This window comes from Sorex fumeus, unplaced genomic scaffold, assembly GCF_029834395.1.
Source record: "Sorex fumeus unplaced genomic scaffold, SorFum_2.1 ptg000014l, whole genome shotgun sequence".
Lineage (NCBI taxonomy): Eukaryota > Metazoa > Chordata > Mammalia > Eulipotyphla > Soricidae > Sorex > Sorex fumeus.
The window spans coordinates 20,207,585-20,223,544 of NW_026606071.1; the positions used below are offsets into that span (position 1 = coordinate 20,207,585).

The window sequence follows — 15,960 nt, forward strand, 5'->3', positions numbered from 1 at the left end:
TAACGGGAAGTCAAGTGATCAAGTGATTCTTGGCTGTTAGTTTCCTATTTTGTTACTTTATATCCCGCAGATGAATGCAATCTTTCTATGTCTATCCCTCTCTTTCTGACTCATTTCGCTTAGCATGATACTTTCCATGTAGTACCACTTGTATGTGAATTTCATGACTTCATCTTTTCTAACAGCTACATGGTACTCCATTGTGTAGATGTACCAAAGTTTCCTTAACTAGTCATCTGTTCTTGGGCACTTGGGTTTTTTCCAGATTTTGGCTATTGTGAATAAATAGTGCAGCAGTGAACATAGAAGTGCAGATGTCATTTCGACTTTTTTGTCTCTCTGGGATATATTCCCAGGAGTGGTATTGCTGGGTCAAATGGGAGCTCAATTTCTAATTTTTTGAGAATCATCCATACTGTTTTCCAAAAGGGCTGAACCAGTCGGCATTCCCACCAGAAGTGAAGGAGAGTCCCTTTCTCACCACCTCCACGCCAACACTGGTTGCTTTTGTTCTTTTGGATGTGGGCCAGTCTCTGTGGTATGAGATGATATCTCATTGTTTTGATCTGCATCTCCCTGATGATTAGTGATGTAGAGCATTTTCTCATGTGCCTTTTAGCCATTCAGATTTCTTCTTTGGGAAAGTTTTTGTTAACTTCATCACCCCATTTTTTGATGGGGTTAGATGTTTTCTTCTTGTAGAGTTCAACCAGTGCTTTGTATATCCTTGATATCAACCCCTTATCAGATGGGTATTGGGCAAATATCCTTTCCCATTCTCTTGATTGTCTTTGTATTCTGGTCATTTTATCTTTTGAGGTGCAGAAGCTTCTTAGAATTAAGTATATTTTAATCAGCATCTGTGATACACACGGACTGAATTGCTGAAATATAATTTTGACCTTTGTTCTTCATACATTAACAATATTTTTAAGTTGCTTGTTAATAATCATGGTCTATTGTCTCAAACAGTGTGATGATTTATAAAATTACTATATTTCTGAACTATTTTTATCTTATGTAATTACATTAGTATTTCAGTGTTTCACTATTTTTGTCTTGTTTGTAATTGTTACAAGAGGAAATGTTTCAACACCCTAGACCCTTGCTTTGGCATGTGTTAACTAACCTTTTAAAAAATTATTTTTTTCTTTTTTTATTGAATCACTGTTGAGATAGACCCTTACAATGCTATTCATAGAAACATGGGCTAAGAGTACTGGGCAGTGGTTGCAACCAACACAGTTGTGTGTGGGGCAGAGGGTAGGTAAGATAGAGACCAGTATGACAAGAATAGCTGGGAATGATCATGCTGGAGAAGAACTGAGTGTTAAAAGTAGGTAAAGGAATATTCTTAATAACCTTTCGTATCTGAGTATGCAGACCACAATGCCCAAAGGGTGGGGGGAGAGGGGAAAGAGAGAAAGAGAAAGAGAGAGACTAAAAGCCAAAATGGAGAGAATATATTGTAATTTTGGTTCTTTGCATATTGGATAGTTTGTTGTATCCAGATACTATGAATATCATGCTGTGGAGACCTTAAATTCTGTTAGCATCTTCTAAAGTGTGTTGATTTTCATTGTTAATTTTAGTAGGCAGTTAACTTGGTTGGCCACATTAAATCTCAGTTCAGTTATTGTACCTACAGGTAGAATCTTTCTCATGTATTCCATTGCATTTCCCTCTCTTCTTCTGGAATTCATTTCTTATTTTCTAATAGTCATGTTCATGTTGGCCTGAAATTTTTGGTTTTAGATTCCCCAGATCTTCTGGTATCTAGGGTTCAAGAGATTATGGATTGCAATTTTTGCACCATCACACACTGATTTCAGTCTCTTCTTAGGCTAACAGCTATAAATGTGGGTAATTAAGCCCAGATCATACCTTTTTTTTCCCAAATGACTTAGTATAGAATGTACCTCCATTTGTTTTGTTTAATGTACAAATACATTAGATTTCTTTTTGAAAAATTTTTTAAAGTATATAGTAGTATTGGATTTTGGGTTTTTTGGGGGAGAATCATTCCTGGCGGTGCTCAGGGGATCATACTGAGTGCCAGGGATTGAACTGGTTTGGCAGCATGCAAGGCAGTGCCTTACCCACTGTCTTATCTCTTGGGCCCTAAGAGCCTAAGTAGTTATCTCTGGATTTGGTCGAATCAGAGATTCTCGAACCATATAAGATGTAGGCTTTATTATTATCATAATAATGTCATTAAAACTATAAGAATTAAGGAAATAGGGCATGCATATGAATTTATACTTAATTAATTAGTATGATGCTCTTTTTTTATATGAATTAATACCTTGCTTTTTTCAACACAAATTTTTATAGTTGATTGGCCGAGGTCGATATGGAGCAGTATATAAAGGTTCTTTGGATGAGCGTCCAGTTGCTGTAAAAGTATTTTCCTTTGCAAACCGTCAGAATTTTATCAACGAGAAGAACATTTACAGAGTGCCTTTGATGGAACATGACAACATTGCCCGCTTTATAGTTGGAGACGAGAGAGTCACTGCAGATGGACGCATGGAGTATCTGCTTGTGATGGAATATTATCCAAATGTAGGTTCTCCAAAATGTAAACTGATGTTTATATTAACTGACCATCAGACCATCAGGAGGGCCTCTATAATATAATGCATAGTTGCTATGCAGACTGGTTATTAATGTTATGCTGTGAAATAAGGTCCTCACATCAGAATGTGTTGAACCAACTGTGTCACTAGTTAGAGGATTTTGCTTCCCTTTCCCTCCTTGAGGGCTCAGTTTCTTTTATAGTCATATTTTCTTAAAAAAAACTAGTGCCTTGATTGACCTTCTGATATAACCTGCTGTCCCCTACCACTCCCCAACCTTCTCTTCCCCCCTCCAAACACCACTGATAAGTGTCTTATCCCAGAGCATCTTGTAGGTGAGTACTTTGAGTAGCACTGATATGTATATTTACAAAAGTCTTTTGTTTTCTACTTCTTAAACATAATATAAAGAAACTTAGGGAATATCAAATGCCAAAACTGTGTGCTATGATTTTTTAATACAGGAGAATCAATTATAAAATTGTTTTTCTTTTCTCCTTTATTAATTCTCCCTTAAAATTCTGAAAAATAATTAACTAGATTTCTGTGGAATCTTTTTGGAGTTTTACCATCTTGGCATCATACAGGGCTATCAGGTCTACATGCAGCAGTGCTTAGAGGCCCCCAGAGCTACACTGATAGTATTTTGGGGTTATCTAGTGTCAGAGACCCAGTGTAAAGCCTCAAGCATGCAGGGCATGTGCGCTCTCACCATCCTCTTTTTGGGGAACCTTAGCCTATGTAAATCTTTTTAAAGATTGTTTTCACAGCATGTTCGCATAAGTACTATTCTTTATGTGTATGTTTTTTCTCTCTGTAGGGATCTCTGTGCAAGTATTTGAGTCTTCAGACAAGTGATTGGGTAAGCTCTTGCCGTCTGGCTCATTCTGTGACTAGAGGACTTGCTTATCTTCATACAGAATTACCACGAGGAGGTAAGACAATAAGTAGAAGATGAATCACCTTTTTTGGGGGGTAGGGGCAGGGGGGTAGAAAGTATTGAAATATTCACAGTGAAAGTATGTTTTGTATTAAAATAGACTTATTGCTAAACTTGCTAGATCTGACATGGAGAAATGTATTTAAATACAACAGGAAGAGTAAAGAATAGAATTTCAAGATTTAACTGAGAATTTGAGTAAAGTTCTAAATACTGAATGCAGAGAGATACTTCTACCTCTAACTTGGTCTTTTGATTTTAGAACCATGTAGACTATTTGAAGTCCATGTATGGACTTAAATTAATAGCCTTTTAGTTTTTTTTAAATTTCTTTTACTCACTTAAATGAACTACAGTGCGGGGCTGGAGCCATAGCACAGCTGGTAGGGCATTTGCCTTACACGCAGCCAACCCAGATTTTATTCCCAGCATCACATATGGTCCCCTCAGCACCACCAGGAGTAATTCCTGAGTATAGAGTCAGGACTAACCCCTAACCCCTGTGCATCGCTGGGTGTGACCAAAAAAAAAAAAGGGAACTGCAATGCATTATCACTGATTTTAGGCTTAAAATAAACTTCTTTTAATAGTGCATGGATCTTTTTTTTTTATCATAAGTTGGTTAGTCTTTAGTATAAAGTTTAAGTGAATTCTTCTGTTAACTTGCATTAAGTTTGGTCATATCTGTCAGGGAGAAATATAATAGTGAGTCCAATTTTTTTTTAAAAAAAGACTGTCCCCCCACTTTCTCATGTAAATATCTGGAGGGAATCTAAAATTGGCTTAGCAGCACCTTTGTGTTTTTAGGGTTCCTTGCTCCTGTATTCCTCCTTCATTATTACTTTTATAAGCTTTTCCTCTTCAAGGTCACCTCATCCATCATTCTTTATTCTAGTCAGCAGGGGAGAAAAAGAGAAGAGATAAGAAATTGTCCCCTTCTGCCTCCTAAAATATAATCCTTGAATGTATGCTTTGTTTCCCAGAATATGGTCCATACTTAGCTACCACATTCACCTTCAAGGGATGCAGAGAGGTGGGGGAGGAGGGAAAGAGGGAAGGAGGGAGGGGAGAGAGGAGGAGAGAACATGCACTTCAAATAATTTTGGGATCTGTTAGTAAGTAGAAGTTGGAGAATGTATGCTGTAACTATAGTTTTTGTCCTTTATGCACATTTTGGCTAGGTGTTCAAAGCAGCTTTTTAAAAATACATTTGCATTATCACTTGCTTCCAAAATACACCTCACATCACAGTTACCTCTGAATTAACTTTACTGTGAAAATTGTTTTCAAACTTTTTTAGGCTTTCATCCTTTAAAGAAGTTTCTTATTATGCTACAATATATATATGTAGCCAAACTTAAAGCTCTGTACATGTACTTCAAAAATGTTCAGAACATTTTTTTATTCTCTGACCTCTGTAGTGAAAAGAATCCATAATGTATCAGTACCTAATATCTTTCTTCATGGTATAATGCCGAGGATCATCTTTTTTAGCTGCTGCTTCATATATAAATAATATCTCTTGAATAATTTATCAATTCATTTATCTTGACATCTTGCTTTTCCTGAATACAGAATTGGTTAGTGCTATTGCCTGTGTCAGCAACCTGAAGTACTTGCTTTAGTGTTTTAAGCACATTAACCATTTGGACTATGTTTCCTTACTCTTAAACATTGTTCTACTGCTTTATAAAGCTGGCTTAGCATAGAATTTAAAACAACATCTTAAATCTATTCAATGCTTGCATGATTCAGCAAAGTTTCAAGTCCGACATTAACTGGAAAGAATGATTGCCATTTAAATAAGTTTTCTCTACAGAATTTCACTCAAATAATGTTGTCACTAAGTATTGCACAGTGGGTAGGGCTTCTGCCTTGCATGCAGCCAACATGGCCGACCCGAGTTCGATTCCTCCGCCCCTCTCGGAGAGCCCGGCAAGCTACCGAGAGTATTCGATATGCCAGACACAGTAACAACAAAGTCTCCAATGGAGATGTTACTGGGCCCGCTTGAGCAAATATAAGTATAATAGCTATTTAAATGTATATTTTGCCTAATTTTTTTTAAATATCTAAGGTTTAATATTTTAAACATATAAGGTATCATTTCACTTTCTTTTAGAGAACCTTATTCCTTTTATAGTCTTCGAATCTAACTTGCTGTTTAGTACAGAAACTTTGTGCTAATTAACAATAATTATGTGTCCTTTTGCTTCAGAATAAGAAATTGAACCTACTTGTTTGTGCTTTATTCTCCCTATGCTTTTTTAAAACTAATGATGAATTTATTCCCTCTCTCCCAGTAAAAAAAAAACCCTGATAAAAAAAACACACATACAGATCACTTAAACCTAACTAGAACATTACTAATTAGTTTGTATAGTTGAAATTCTACTGTTTCCCCTCTGGCTGTTTTTCGAACTCATTGTACATTCTTTCCATGATTAGGCTTTCCTAATGTGTGAGGTAGTTTTAAGTATTGATTTGGTAGTACTAAACACTTTCCAGTGTGTTTAAATTTTCTTAGATAAATATCAGCTCTAGATTATTGTATATATACTTTAGTTGTCATTTTATGCAGAGTAAGAAATGCAGACCTTTTAGGATCTGAGTGGGCCATGTTAGTACACATTTTATAAACCCAAGCCACAAAGTAGGAAGGGAAGAAAAGAAGAAAGAACTCTTGATATTAAGACTTGTTAGCTGGAACTAGAGCAATAGTACAGGGGTTGAGGTGCTTGCCTTGCATGTGACTGACCCTGGCTTGAGTCCTTGACACCGAATATGGTCCCTTAAGAACTGCAATGAGTGATCTCTGAGCATAAAGCCAGGAGTAAGCCCTGAGCATCATTAGGGTGTGACCCAAACCCTTCCCCCACACCCAAGAAACTTATTAACCACATTTTCCTTCCGATTATGCTATTGCTTTAACGGTTCTACTGCTGTGCTTAGGGAAATAATATAGGGCTTAGGGCACATTGCTTGTGTGCTACTAACCCAAGTTTAATCCCTGGTGCCACATATCTTCCTGAGCATTGCCAGATATGGTCCTGGAGGCTTCTTAGCACTACCAGGATGGCCCTGGAGGTCACTGCACTCAGTATCAGATCCTCAGGCCCTCATTCTCAACCTCCTTTTGCCAAAAATGGTCCCCTGAACGCTACATGGGAGTCTATTAAAACTAATATTAACTATATTTGCTTTACTACTTTTTTGGGTTTACTTTGGGTGTTATTTACATTTTAGAAAACATATTACAGAATTTTTAAAAAGAGTTCTAGGTTACTTTGATACAGGAATTATATTTGCTTTCTTTATGATTTGTTTTGTTCTTTGAGTTTTTGAGCCAAATTAGGCTGTCCTCAGGACTTACTTCTGGTTCTGTGCACAGGGATCACTCCTGGAAGATTCCTAAGTCCATATGGGTTGCCAGGGATATAACCCAGGTCAGCCGTATGCAAGGCAAATGCCCTACCCAAGGCAAATGCCTTCCAACTCATAAAATGTTTTTTTGATGCAGGGCTTGAGTTGCATTTCTTTCAGTAAATTTTTTTATTTGCTACGTAAAAGCTCTTTGAATTTGGAAGATACATTCATGGAATATATAGTCTAGTGACAAAATTAATAGAATGAGTATATATGTGTTTTTCTTTGTAAATTAGAAAACAGGGTGGATTTTTGTTTGTTTTTGGCATCCCCGCTAGCAATTCTTCACCAGCTGGACTGGAGGTTCATTGCAAGGACCTGAAGATGTACTGCAGCTCAGGCTCTGTGGTTCTGGGATTCCTGGGCTAGCTCAGCAGTGCTGGATACCTCCAGCACCACACAAGAGGCCCTGTGCTACACCCATTGATGATGCTCAGAGAACCGTGAGGTGCTGGGAATTAAACTAGATCAAGCTCAGACTCGGCAGCATCCTAACTACTACACTAATTCCTGGTCCCATGTAAATAGATTTAGTATGATACTGAGAGATAATAGTGCTTCTATTTGTTCTCTTATTTAAGAATCGATTTTAAAACGATTTCTAGTTTAATTTGAAAAGCTGAATTGGGTTGAAGGACGAAACTGATATGTTTCATCATAGGTTTGAACTTTAAGTCATAGAATAGTATAAAATTCATATACTTAGTTTTGAACCATGTCAGTTTTCATTTATACTATTTTTTAGACGGGTAAGAAATAACCCTTTCTCTGTTATCTCTTTTTGATACCATAGAAATGACGTGAGAAAAACAACGGTATTTTAGATTTAGAAACAACAGCATGGTAGTTGTAGCTGAATGTTTAAAGCTTAATTGTATATGCAGTAGTTTTGTTGTAAAATATAGTAGAAATTAATAATCGTGCATTAAATTTTTTTTTATCACTTGATCACTTGATAACCCGTTACTCATCGATTTACTTGAGGAGGTGCCAGTAAAGTCTCCATTCATTCCTGTTTTAAATTTTTATTTCTTATGTCTTTTTTTTTTTGATGTTAGAAAATTATTGGTCTATGCCCAGGCCACATCTGCAGCTGCTTGACACTTCATAGGACATACCCTACCCATACTCCAAGAGTACCACACTCTTGTTATTCTAATCGTAGGCTCATTTTTTCTTCTTTTTTTTGGGGGGGGGAGGAGAGTGGGGGTCATACCTGGTGATGCCATGGGTTACTCCTGGCTCTTGCACACAGGAATTACTCCTGGCGGTGCTCAAGGAGACCATGTGGGATGCTGAGAATCAAACCTGGGTTGGCCGTGTATAGGGCAAACGCCCTACCTGCTGTGTCAAAGGCTCATTTATTAAGTCACTCTCCCCTCCTCCAGTTGAGGGCAACTATGCTTGTGCCCTTTTGTACTCTAATGAAGATGCTGCACCAGCAGACTCGAAGGGTTGCTCTGTTTGGGGAATGGCACTGGTGGCCCTTTGTGAAACAGTAATAATGCCCAAGGCCATAGTTATTCTGGGATCAGCCTTGCCCATTAAAGATATTCTAATTTTCAGTTAAAAAAAATTGATGGGTTCAAAGTAGGAGGCGACCCAACTTAGAGGGAAATGGCCCAAGGCTCAATCTTTAACAACATATTAGTGATCTCTTATAGAAGAGCTTAGTGGCCCCTGGGTGAAATACAACAATCTTCACCACACTCTTTCCTCTAAGGATACTTCTTTGTAGCATTTTTAGCGGTTTTGCATAACAAACAATATAAAATATTATTTTGGTTCTGCTTTGGGGCAGGGATTGCGATTCAGGATGAAAACATTTGAAATATGGTGGTGGGAAGATGTTTGAATATTAAATATAATAAAATATTGTGAGCTACTTTATAAAATAAAAACAAAATTTAAAAAAGAAAGAAAATTATCGTTCAAAAGTAACAGTCTTCTGTATTTATGTAACCCATTATCTATGCTTATCTTATCTCTAATAATACTATTTAAATTTAATAAATATTTGAATTATCCACACAGATCATTATAAACCTGCCATTTCCCATCGAGATTTAAACAGCAGAAATGTCCTGGTGAAAAATGATGGGACCTGTGTGATCAGTGACTTTGGGTTGTCCATGAGGCTGACTGGAAATAGATTGGTGCGCCCAGGGGAAGAAGACAATGCAGCCATAAGTGAGGTAAGTTTATGCAAAAGATTAATCCTGACAAGCCTAGAGAGATGAATGAATCCACTTTACTATTCCGGAAAATTATCTTTATATGCTGTCAATTTAAATATATTTGGAATTGCAAAATTAAGACATAAAGACGATATCTTATGAAGTTCATCATACATTATGGAAATCACTTTTTTTCCTTCACATTTTGGCAAGCAATAAGAAGTTCATAGGAATTGATTTTTTTTTTCAGTTTTTGGGTCACACCCAGTTATGCTCAGGGGGTCAACTCCTGGCTCTGCACTCAGGAATTACTCCTGGCTGTGCTCTGGGGACCATATGGGATACTAGGAATCGAATCCCAGGTCAGCTGCATGCAAGGCAAGCTACACACTGTACTATCTTTTCAGCCCCTAGTATGATATTCAAATCAAAGGTAGTTATCAAAGTTGAAATGAAGTAATCACCATCTGATAATTGTTAAAATATGAAATATCTCCTTCTTGACTTCTTTCTTTGCATTCATATATGAATGTCTCTCTTTACATATGTATGTACTTACTGACTTTTCAAAATATGAAATGGCATTCATATTTTCAGGTTTTCTAATTGTGTCTTAAAAATTAATATTTATTTTGATGTTTGGGGCTACATCCACTTGTGCTCAGGTTCTGTACTTAGGGATCACTCCTGACTGGGTTTGAGGGACATTGTGAGGTGCTGGAAATCAAATTCTGGTCTGCTGCTTGCAAGGCAAGCACCCTTCCCACTGTAGTATATCTCTGGCTCCTTTATGTTTTTCGGTTTTGTTTTGGGGGCCAGTGTGTACACCAGTGTGTACTCAGGTATGGCCTTACTCTAGGCTTACTCCTGGCTCTGCACTCAGGGATTACTCGTGTGAGGTTTGGAAAATCATATGGAATACGAGGGTTGTAACCCAGATTGATCCTGTGTAAGACAAGAGCCCTACCTGCTGTATTATCAGACTGACTTCTGTTTATTTTTGTAGTATGGTATACCTCATTTCTTTTTTTATTTTTTTCTTTCATTTTGGTTTTTGAACCACACCCATCAGAGCTTAGGTGTTACTCCTGGCTCTGCACTCAGGAATTACTCCTGGTGGTACTCGAGGAAACATAGGATCCAGGAATCAAACCTGGGTGTATTGTGTTCAGGCCAAGCACCCTACCCACTGTACTATCTCTCTGGCCCCTATCTTTCTTTCTTTCTTTTTTTGATACTTACTCTGGGGCTGGAGCGATAGCACAGCAGGTAGGGCGTTTGCCTTGCATGCAGCTGACCTGGGTTCGATTTCCAGCATCCATGGTCCCCTGAGCATGGCCAGGGGTAATTCCTCAGTGCAGAGCCAGGAGTAACCCCTGTGTGTTGCCAAGTGTGACCCCAAAAAAGCAACAAAAAAAACTGTCTTTTTTTTGCTTTTTGGGTCACACCCAATGATGCACAGGGATTACTCCTGGTCATGAACTCAGGAATTACTCCTGGCAGTGCTCAGGGGACAATACAGAATGCTGGGAATCGAACCCGGGTCAGACACATGCAAGGCAGATACCCTACCCACTGTGCTGTTGCTCCAGCCTCCCTATTTTTCTTTTTTTTCTTTCTTTTTTTCTTTTTTCTTTTTTGCAGTGCAGGATCACTGAGCCACATCCTTGGCTTAAATCATTCTTGATTAGTGAATAGTATTCAATAGGACAGATTGATTTATCATTGTTTAACTGTTTAAAAAAGGTATTTTAAAAATTCAGTGTAGAAATTTTCAGTTACATGCTTACGGTCAAATAAACAGATTGATATGAAATTTATATGTAATTTTGATTTATTGTATGCCTTTCTAAATATGCTGGATTATTTTTGAAAATGATTTTTCTGTACTTTTGAAAGGTTGGCACAATCAGATATATGGCACCAGAAGTTCTAGAGGGAGCTGTGAACCTAAGGGACTGTGAATCAGCTTTGAAACAAGTTGACATGTATGCGCTTGGGCTTATCTATTGGGAGATATTTATGAGATGCACAGATCTCTTTCCAGGTAAGAGAACTGCTATTAAAATTTGATGTATGTTTTGGAGTGAAGTGGTTATCTCCCTTCTCCTCTGCCTTTGTTAAACAGATCACTTAGCTTTTGTTTGCATAAACCTTTAGTTCATTGCCACCTAGTGTTCAGTAACATTTTAACAAAAGACCATCAATCAGAAGAAAAAATTGTTTTAAAAGAATTTAATTTTGCTCTGAGTATAACATAAGTTGTTTATATTAATTTATTTCACTGTGTAGTTTGCTCTCTAGTTTCTTTAACTTGCATCATTTTTCTTATATACCATACCTCTGACTATTTTACAGGTTATTGTTAAATTGTTTACGATTAATCCAAAGGAATTAGAAGCAACGAATTATCCATTATGAATTCTCTCATTCTCTCTCTCTCTCTCCCACACTTAAGTCCTCCCTTCTCTCTCTGTTTTCTTCTTTCCCATTTCCTATTCTCCCTCCTTGCCTGCGTATCAGTGAAAGAACACTCATTTTAATGTGAATGCTTATTGAAGCTTATTTGAAATAGTTAAATTAGTTTCTTTTTTTTTATTCTATTGTCCTAGGAAAATGTAGACTAACAACCAGTCTATGTATTGCATTCTTCTAGATGGTGTGCAAAATGATATGATAGGAAGCATTAAACAAGTGTATGAAATGGCACTATTCAATAAAAACCATGGTGAAGTTGAATACTTTTGTTTCATAAACATTAAGCTTTTGGGACAATGGAGATAGCTCAAAGTACTGGAATGCATCACTTGCCGTGTACAAGTCCCCAGATTTGAGTCTCAATACTCTCTGTATCCCTCTCCCCCTAGACCTTCAGGTACAACTTTAGTTGCCACCAGCACTACTTGACCTGAGTTGTACTGCTTTGTCAGGGATGTGCACTAGAATGTCAAGGTTCAATATTTCTGGGATTAACCCTAAGCCTTCATTGGTCACCCTCCAGAACTCATGACTGCTTCTCCCAGAAGGGGGCATAAAATGACGACCCCCATAACCATGCCACCAGAGGTGAGAGCCCTCCCCGCCCCAAGGGACCCAACCCCAGCAGCTGACCTCCACTACCAACCAAGGCACGCTCCAAGCCACTTTCTACATGATCGGGCCAGGCCTCACATATGAGTGAACATATTCCTGGACACATCATAAGACACTCGCTACCCATTTTCCATAATTACCATACCACCATATTTGATGGGGTTTAGGCAGTAGGCAACAAATCCTAGAGGGAAATATGTGTGTGTGTGTATATCTATGTATACATACATACATACATATATATATATATATATATACACACATATATATATGCTTCTCACAGAGCCCAGAAAGCTACTGAGAGTCTCCCACCCGCACAGCAGAGCGTGGCAAGTTACCCATGGCATATGGATGTGCCAAAAAAAAAAATAACAATAACGGGGTCTCATTCCCCTGACCCTGAAAGAGCCTCCAATACGGCAGCATTGGGAAAAATGAGTAAGGAGAGGCTGCTAAAATCTCAGGGCTGGGACAAATGGAGACATTACTGGCACCTGCTCAAGTAAATGGATGAACAACAGGATGACAGTGATACTGTGACAGTGACCTTAAACCCTTAGAACCCCTGCGAAAGTCCACTCAAGCATTTAATAACAATTTATGTTTAAAAGCATTTAATAGCAATTTATGTTTAATTTATGAAATAAATTTACAATATCTAATGTATCTTCCAGTTAATTGAAAATACAGTGTAGTTAAGTCAGAATTTTTATCTTATCCCCCTTTTTAAAAAAATATCTATGGTAACAGTGTCACAGTATTAAATATGAAAGCTTTTGGAATTTTAAAATTTTTATTTCTGTTTATTGGATTCTGATCAGTTTTTTTAGATATACTAATTCAGAATTCTTTTCAGAAGTATGTTTGAGTATGATTTTCATTTTGTGGGGAAGGCAATTTTGTTCACATCCAGCTCTGCTCAAGGCTCTTTGCTTAGGGACTATATGTAGTGTCAGGACAAACCTGGGTTTACCATGTGCAAGGCAAGGAATTTATTCCTTGTACTGTTGCTGTGTTTCCTTGTCTCTGATTCTTATGTCAGTGTTGGTATATTGCCATCAGCAACATTTTTATATAAATATTCAAAGAACTCACATTTGGCCTGATAAGTTATCGAGAACAATATCAGATCTTGAAGGGTAAGGCAATTCAATATTACTTGTAATTATAAAATTAATTTCAATAAAAATAAGGTTTATGTGAAGAAAAGAGAAGGAAGATATTATTATTTAGTGGATATTTCACCTTGTTAAAAAATTTTCATGAAGTGGGCGCTAGTGATGGTTTTGCAATATTGTATAGAGCCAGAAGTAGCCCTGAGCAGGGTCAAGTGTGGCTCCCACAAAACAAAACAAAACAGGGCAAAGTAGGTAATCGTTGATAAAAAATTAAGTACCTGCTTAAATCAAAGGTGTATAATGTTCAGCCACAGGCCACAGAAGGTCCATGAAAGCATATTGTCTGACTTTGGAACACGAGGGACAGACATGGATGCTTCTCATGGGCCATCTGTGGCACATTTGATAGTAATGTCTTATGAGTGTTACTATAAATATCCAGTGGTCCTTTGCAGGAAAAGGTTTCCCATCTTTTAACTTTAACGTTTAGAGTATTAAACTATGTGTCAGAGAGATAGTATAGTGTGTAGGGTGCTTGCCTTCCATGTGGCTGACCTGGGTTTGAATCCCAGCATTCCATAAGGTCCCCTGAATACCACCAGGAGTAATTCCTGAGAGCAAAGTCAGGAACAACAGCTGAGCATCTCCAGGTATGGCCCAAGCCCTCCCCCCCCCGCCCCCACACACACACACTTCTGGCTTGTTCTAACCATTGACCAGTCTTTTTTCCCCTGGCATGAATATTATTCTTTAAATATATATATAAATATATATATATATATATAAATATATATGTAAAATATGAAAGAACTGGCAGAGGAACCCAGGCATGTGGGTCCCGGGGCTGAGGTCTCCAAACCTACTCGGATTGGGACTGGGCCTTCTCCACCCAGATCCCCCATCTTCCAGTAGGTAGGTGTCACACCAACCAGCTGCTGACAGCGCCAGGTTGGTCCCATCAATGGCCAAGACGCAGAGACTATAAAACCCAGCTCCCGGAAGCGCACGGCCGCGTGACATCTTATTATCTTTCCTTTGGAGAACCTGGCAGGCTGCAAAAAGTATCCTGCCCACATAGCAGAGTCTGGCAAACTTCCCGTGTCATACTCAATATGCCAAATACCAGTAACAATGATGAGTCTCATCCTCCTAATCCTGAAAAAGCATTGAAATGGCTCTTTTAAAATCTCAGGGCTAGGTAGAAGGAGACGTTACTGGTGCCTTCTCGGGACAATCGACGAATAACAGGGTGATCGTGATCGTGATTGTGATATGTAAAATATATATTTTATATACCACAAATGAATGCAGTCAGTCTGTATCTGTTCCTTTTCTTATGACTCATTTCACTCAGCATGGTACTCTCTATGTTCATTCATTTATAGACAAATTTCATGACTTCATTTTTTCTGACAGCTGCATAGTAGTCCGTTGTGTAGATGTGCCATGGTTTCTTTATCCATTCATCTGTTCTCGGACACTCAGGCACTCAGGAATTCCAAATCCTGGCTATGGTGAATAGTGCTGTAATGAACACAGTAGTACAGATGATGTTTCTGCTGTGTTTTTGGGCACCCAAGGTATATTCCCAGAAATGGTATTGCTGGGCCAAATGGGAGCTTAATTTCTAGTTTTTGAGAAACATCCATATTGTTTTTCAAAAAGGCTTAACCACTCGACATTCCCACTAACAGTGAAGGAGCGTCTCTCTCTCTCCCCACATCCACACCAACACCAGTTACTTTTGTTTTTGGATGTGTGCCAGTCTCTGTGGTGTGAGATGATATGTCATTGTTGTGTTGATCTGCATCTCCCTGATGATTAATGATGAAGAACCTTTTTTTTTTTTTTTTTTTTTTTTTGCTTTTTGGGTCATACCCAATGATGCACAGGAGTTACTCCTGGTTCATGCACTCAGTAATTACTCCAGGCAGTGCTCGGGGGACCATATGGGATGCTGGATGCTGGGAATCGAACCTAGGTTGGCTGTGTGCAAGGCAAACGCCCTACCCGCTGTGCTATTGCTCCAGCCCCCAAAGGTAAAGGCCCTCCCGTTGATCGTCAATTTGCTCGAGCGGGCCCAGTAACGTCTCCATTGGAGACTTTGTTGTTACTGTGTCTGGCATATCGAATACTCTCGGTAGCTTGCCGGGCTCTCCGAGAGGGGCGGAGGAATCGAACTCGGGTCGGCCATGTTGGCCGCTTGTAAGGGGAATGCCCTACCTGCTGTGCTATCGCTCCAGCCCCCAAAGAGCATTTTTTCATGTGCCTTTTGGCCATTTGAATTTCTTCTTTGAGAAAATTTCTGTTCATTTCATTGCCCAATTTTCTGATGGGATTGGATGTTTTCTTCATGTAGAGTTCAACCAGTGACTTGTATGTCCTTCATATTAACCCTTTATCAGAAGGGTATTGGGTGAATATCCTTATCCATTTCATTGGCTGTCTGTGTATCCTGGCCACTGTTTTTTTTCTTTTTTTTTTCTTTTTTAAATTTATTTATTGAATCACCTTGAGAGCAGTTACGAAGCTTTTGCGTTTAAGTATCAGTCATGCAATGATGAAATTCCTCGTCCCTTCACCAGTGCACATTTACCACCACCAAAAACCTCAGTTTACCCCCCCAT

At 38.4% G+C, this 15,960-nt stretch overlaps 1 protein-coding gene across 1 annotated transcript in view; it reads left to right on the forward strand.

Annotated features, from left to right (window-relative positions):
• The window catches only part of BMPR2 (bone morphogenetic protein receptor type 2), a 180,637-nt gene that overhangs the window by 134,023 nt on the left and 30,654 nt on the right, over window positions 1-15,960 (forward strand). Inside the window, exons 6-9 of the mRNA XM_056111883.1 lie at window positions 2,335-2,565; window positions 3,400-3,514; window positions 8,980-9,140; window positions 11,022-11,169. Coding sequence (XP_055967858.1) covers window positions 2,335-2,565; window positions 3,400-3,514; window positions 8,980-9,140; window positions 11,022-11,169 — 655 coding nt within the window. The remainder of the gene's footprint in view (window positions 1-2,334; window positions 2,566-3,399; window positions 3,515-8,979; window positions 9,141-11,021; window positions 11,170-15,960) is intronic.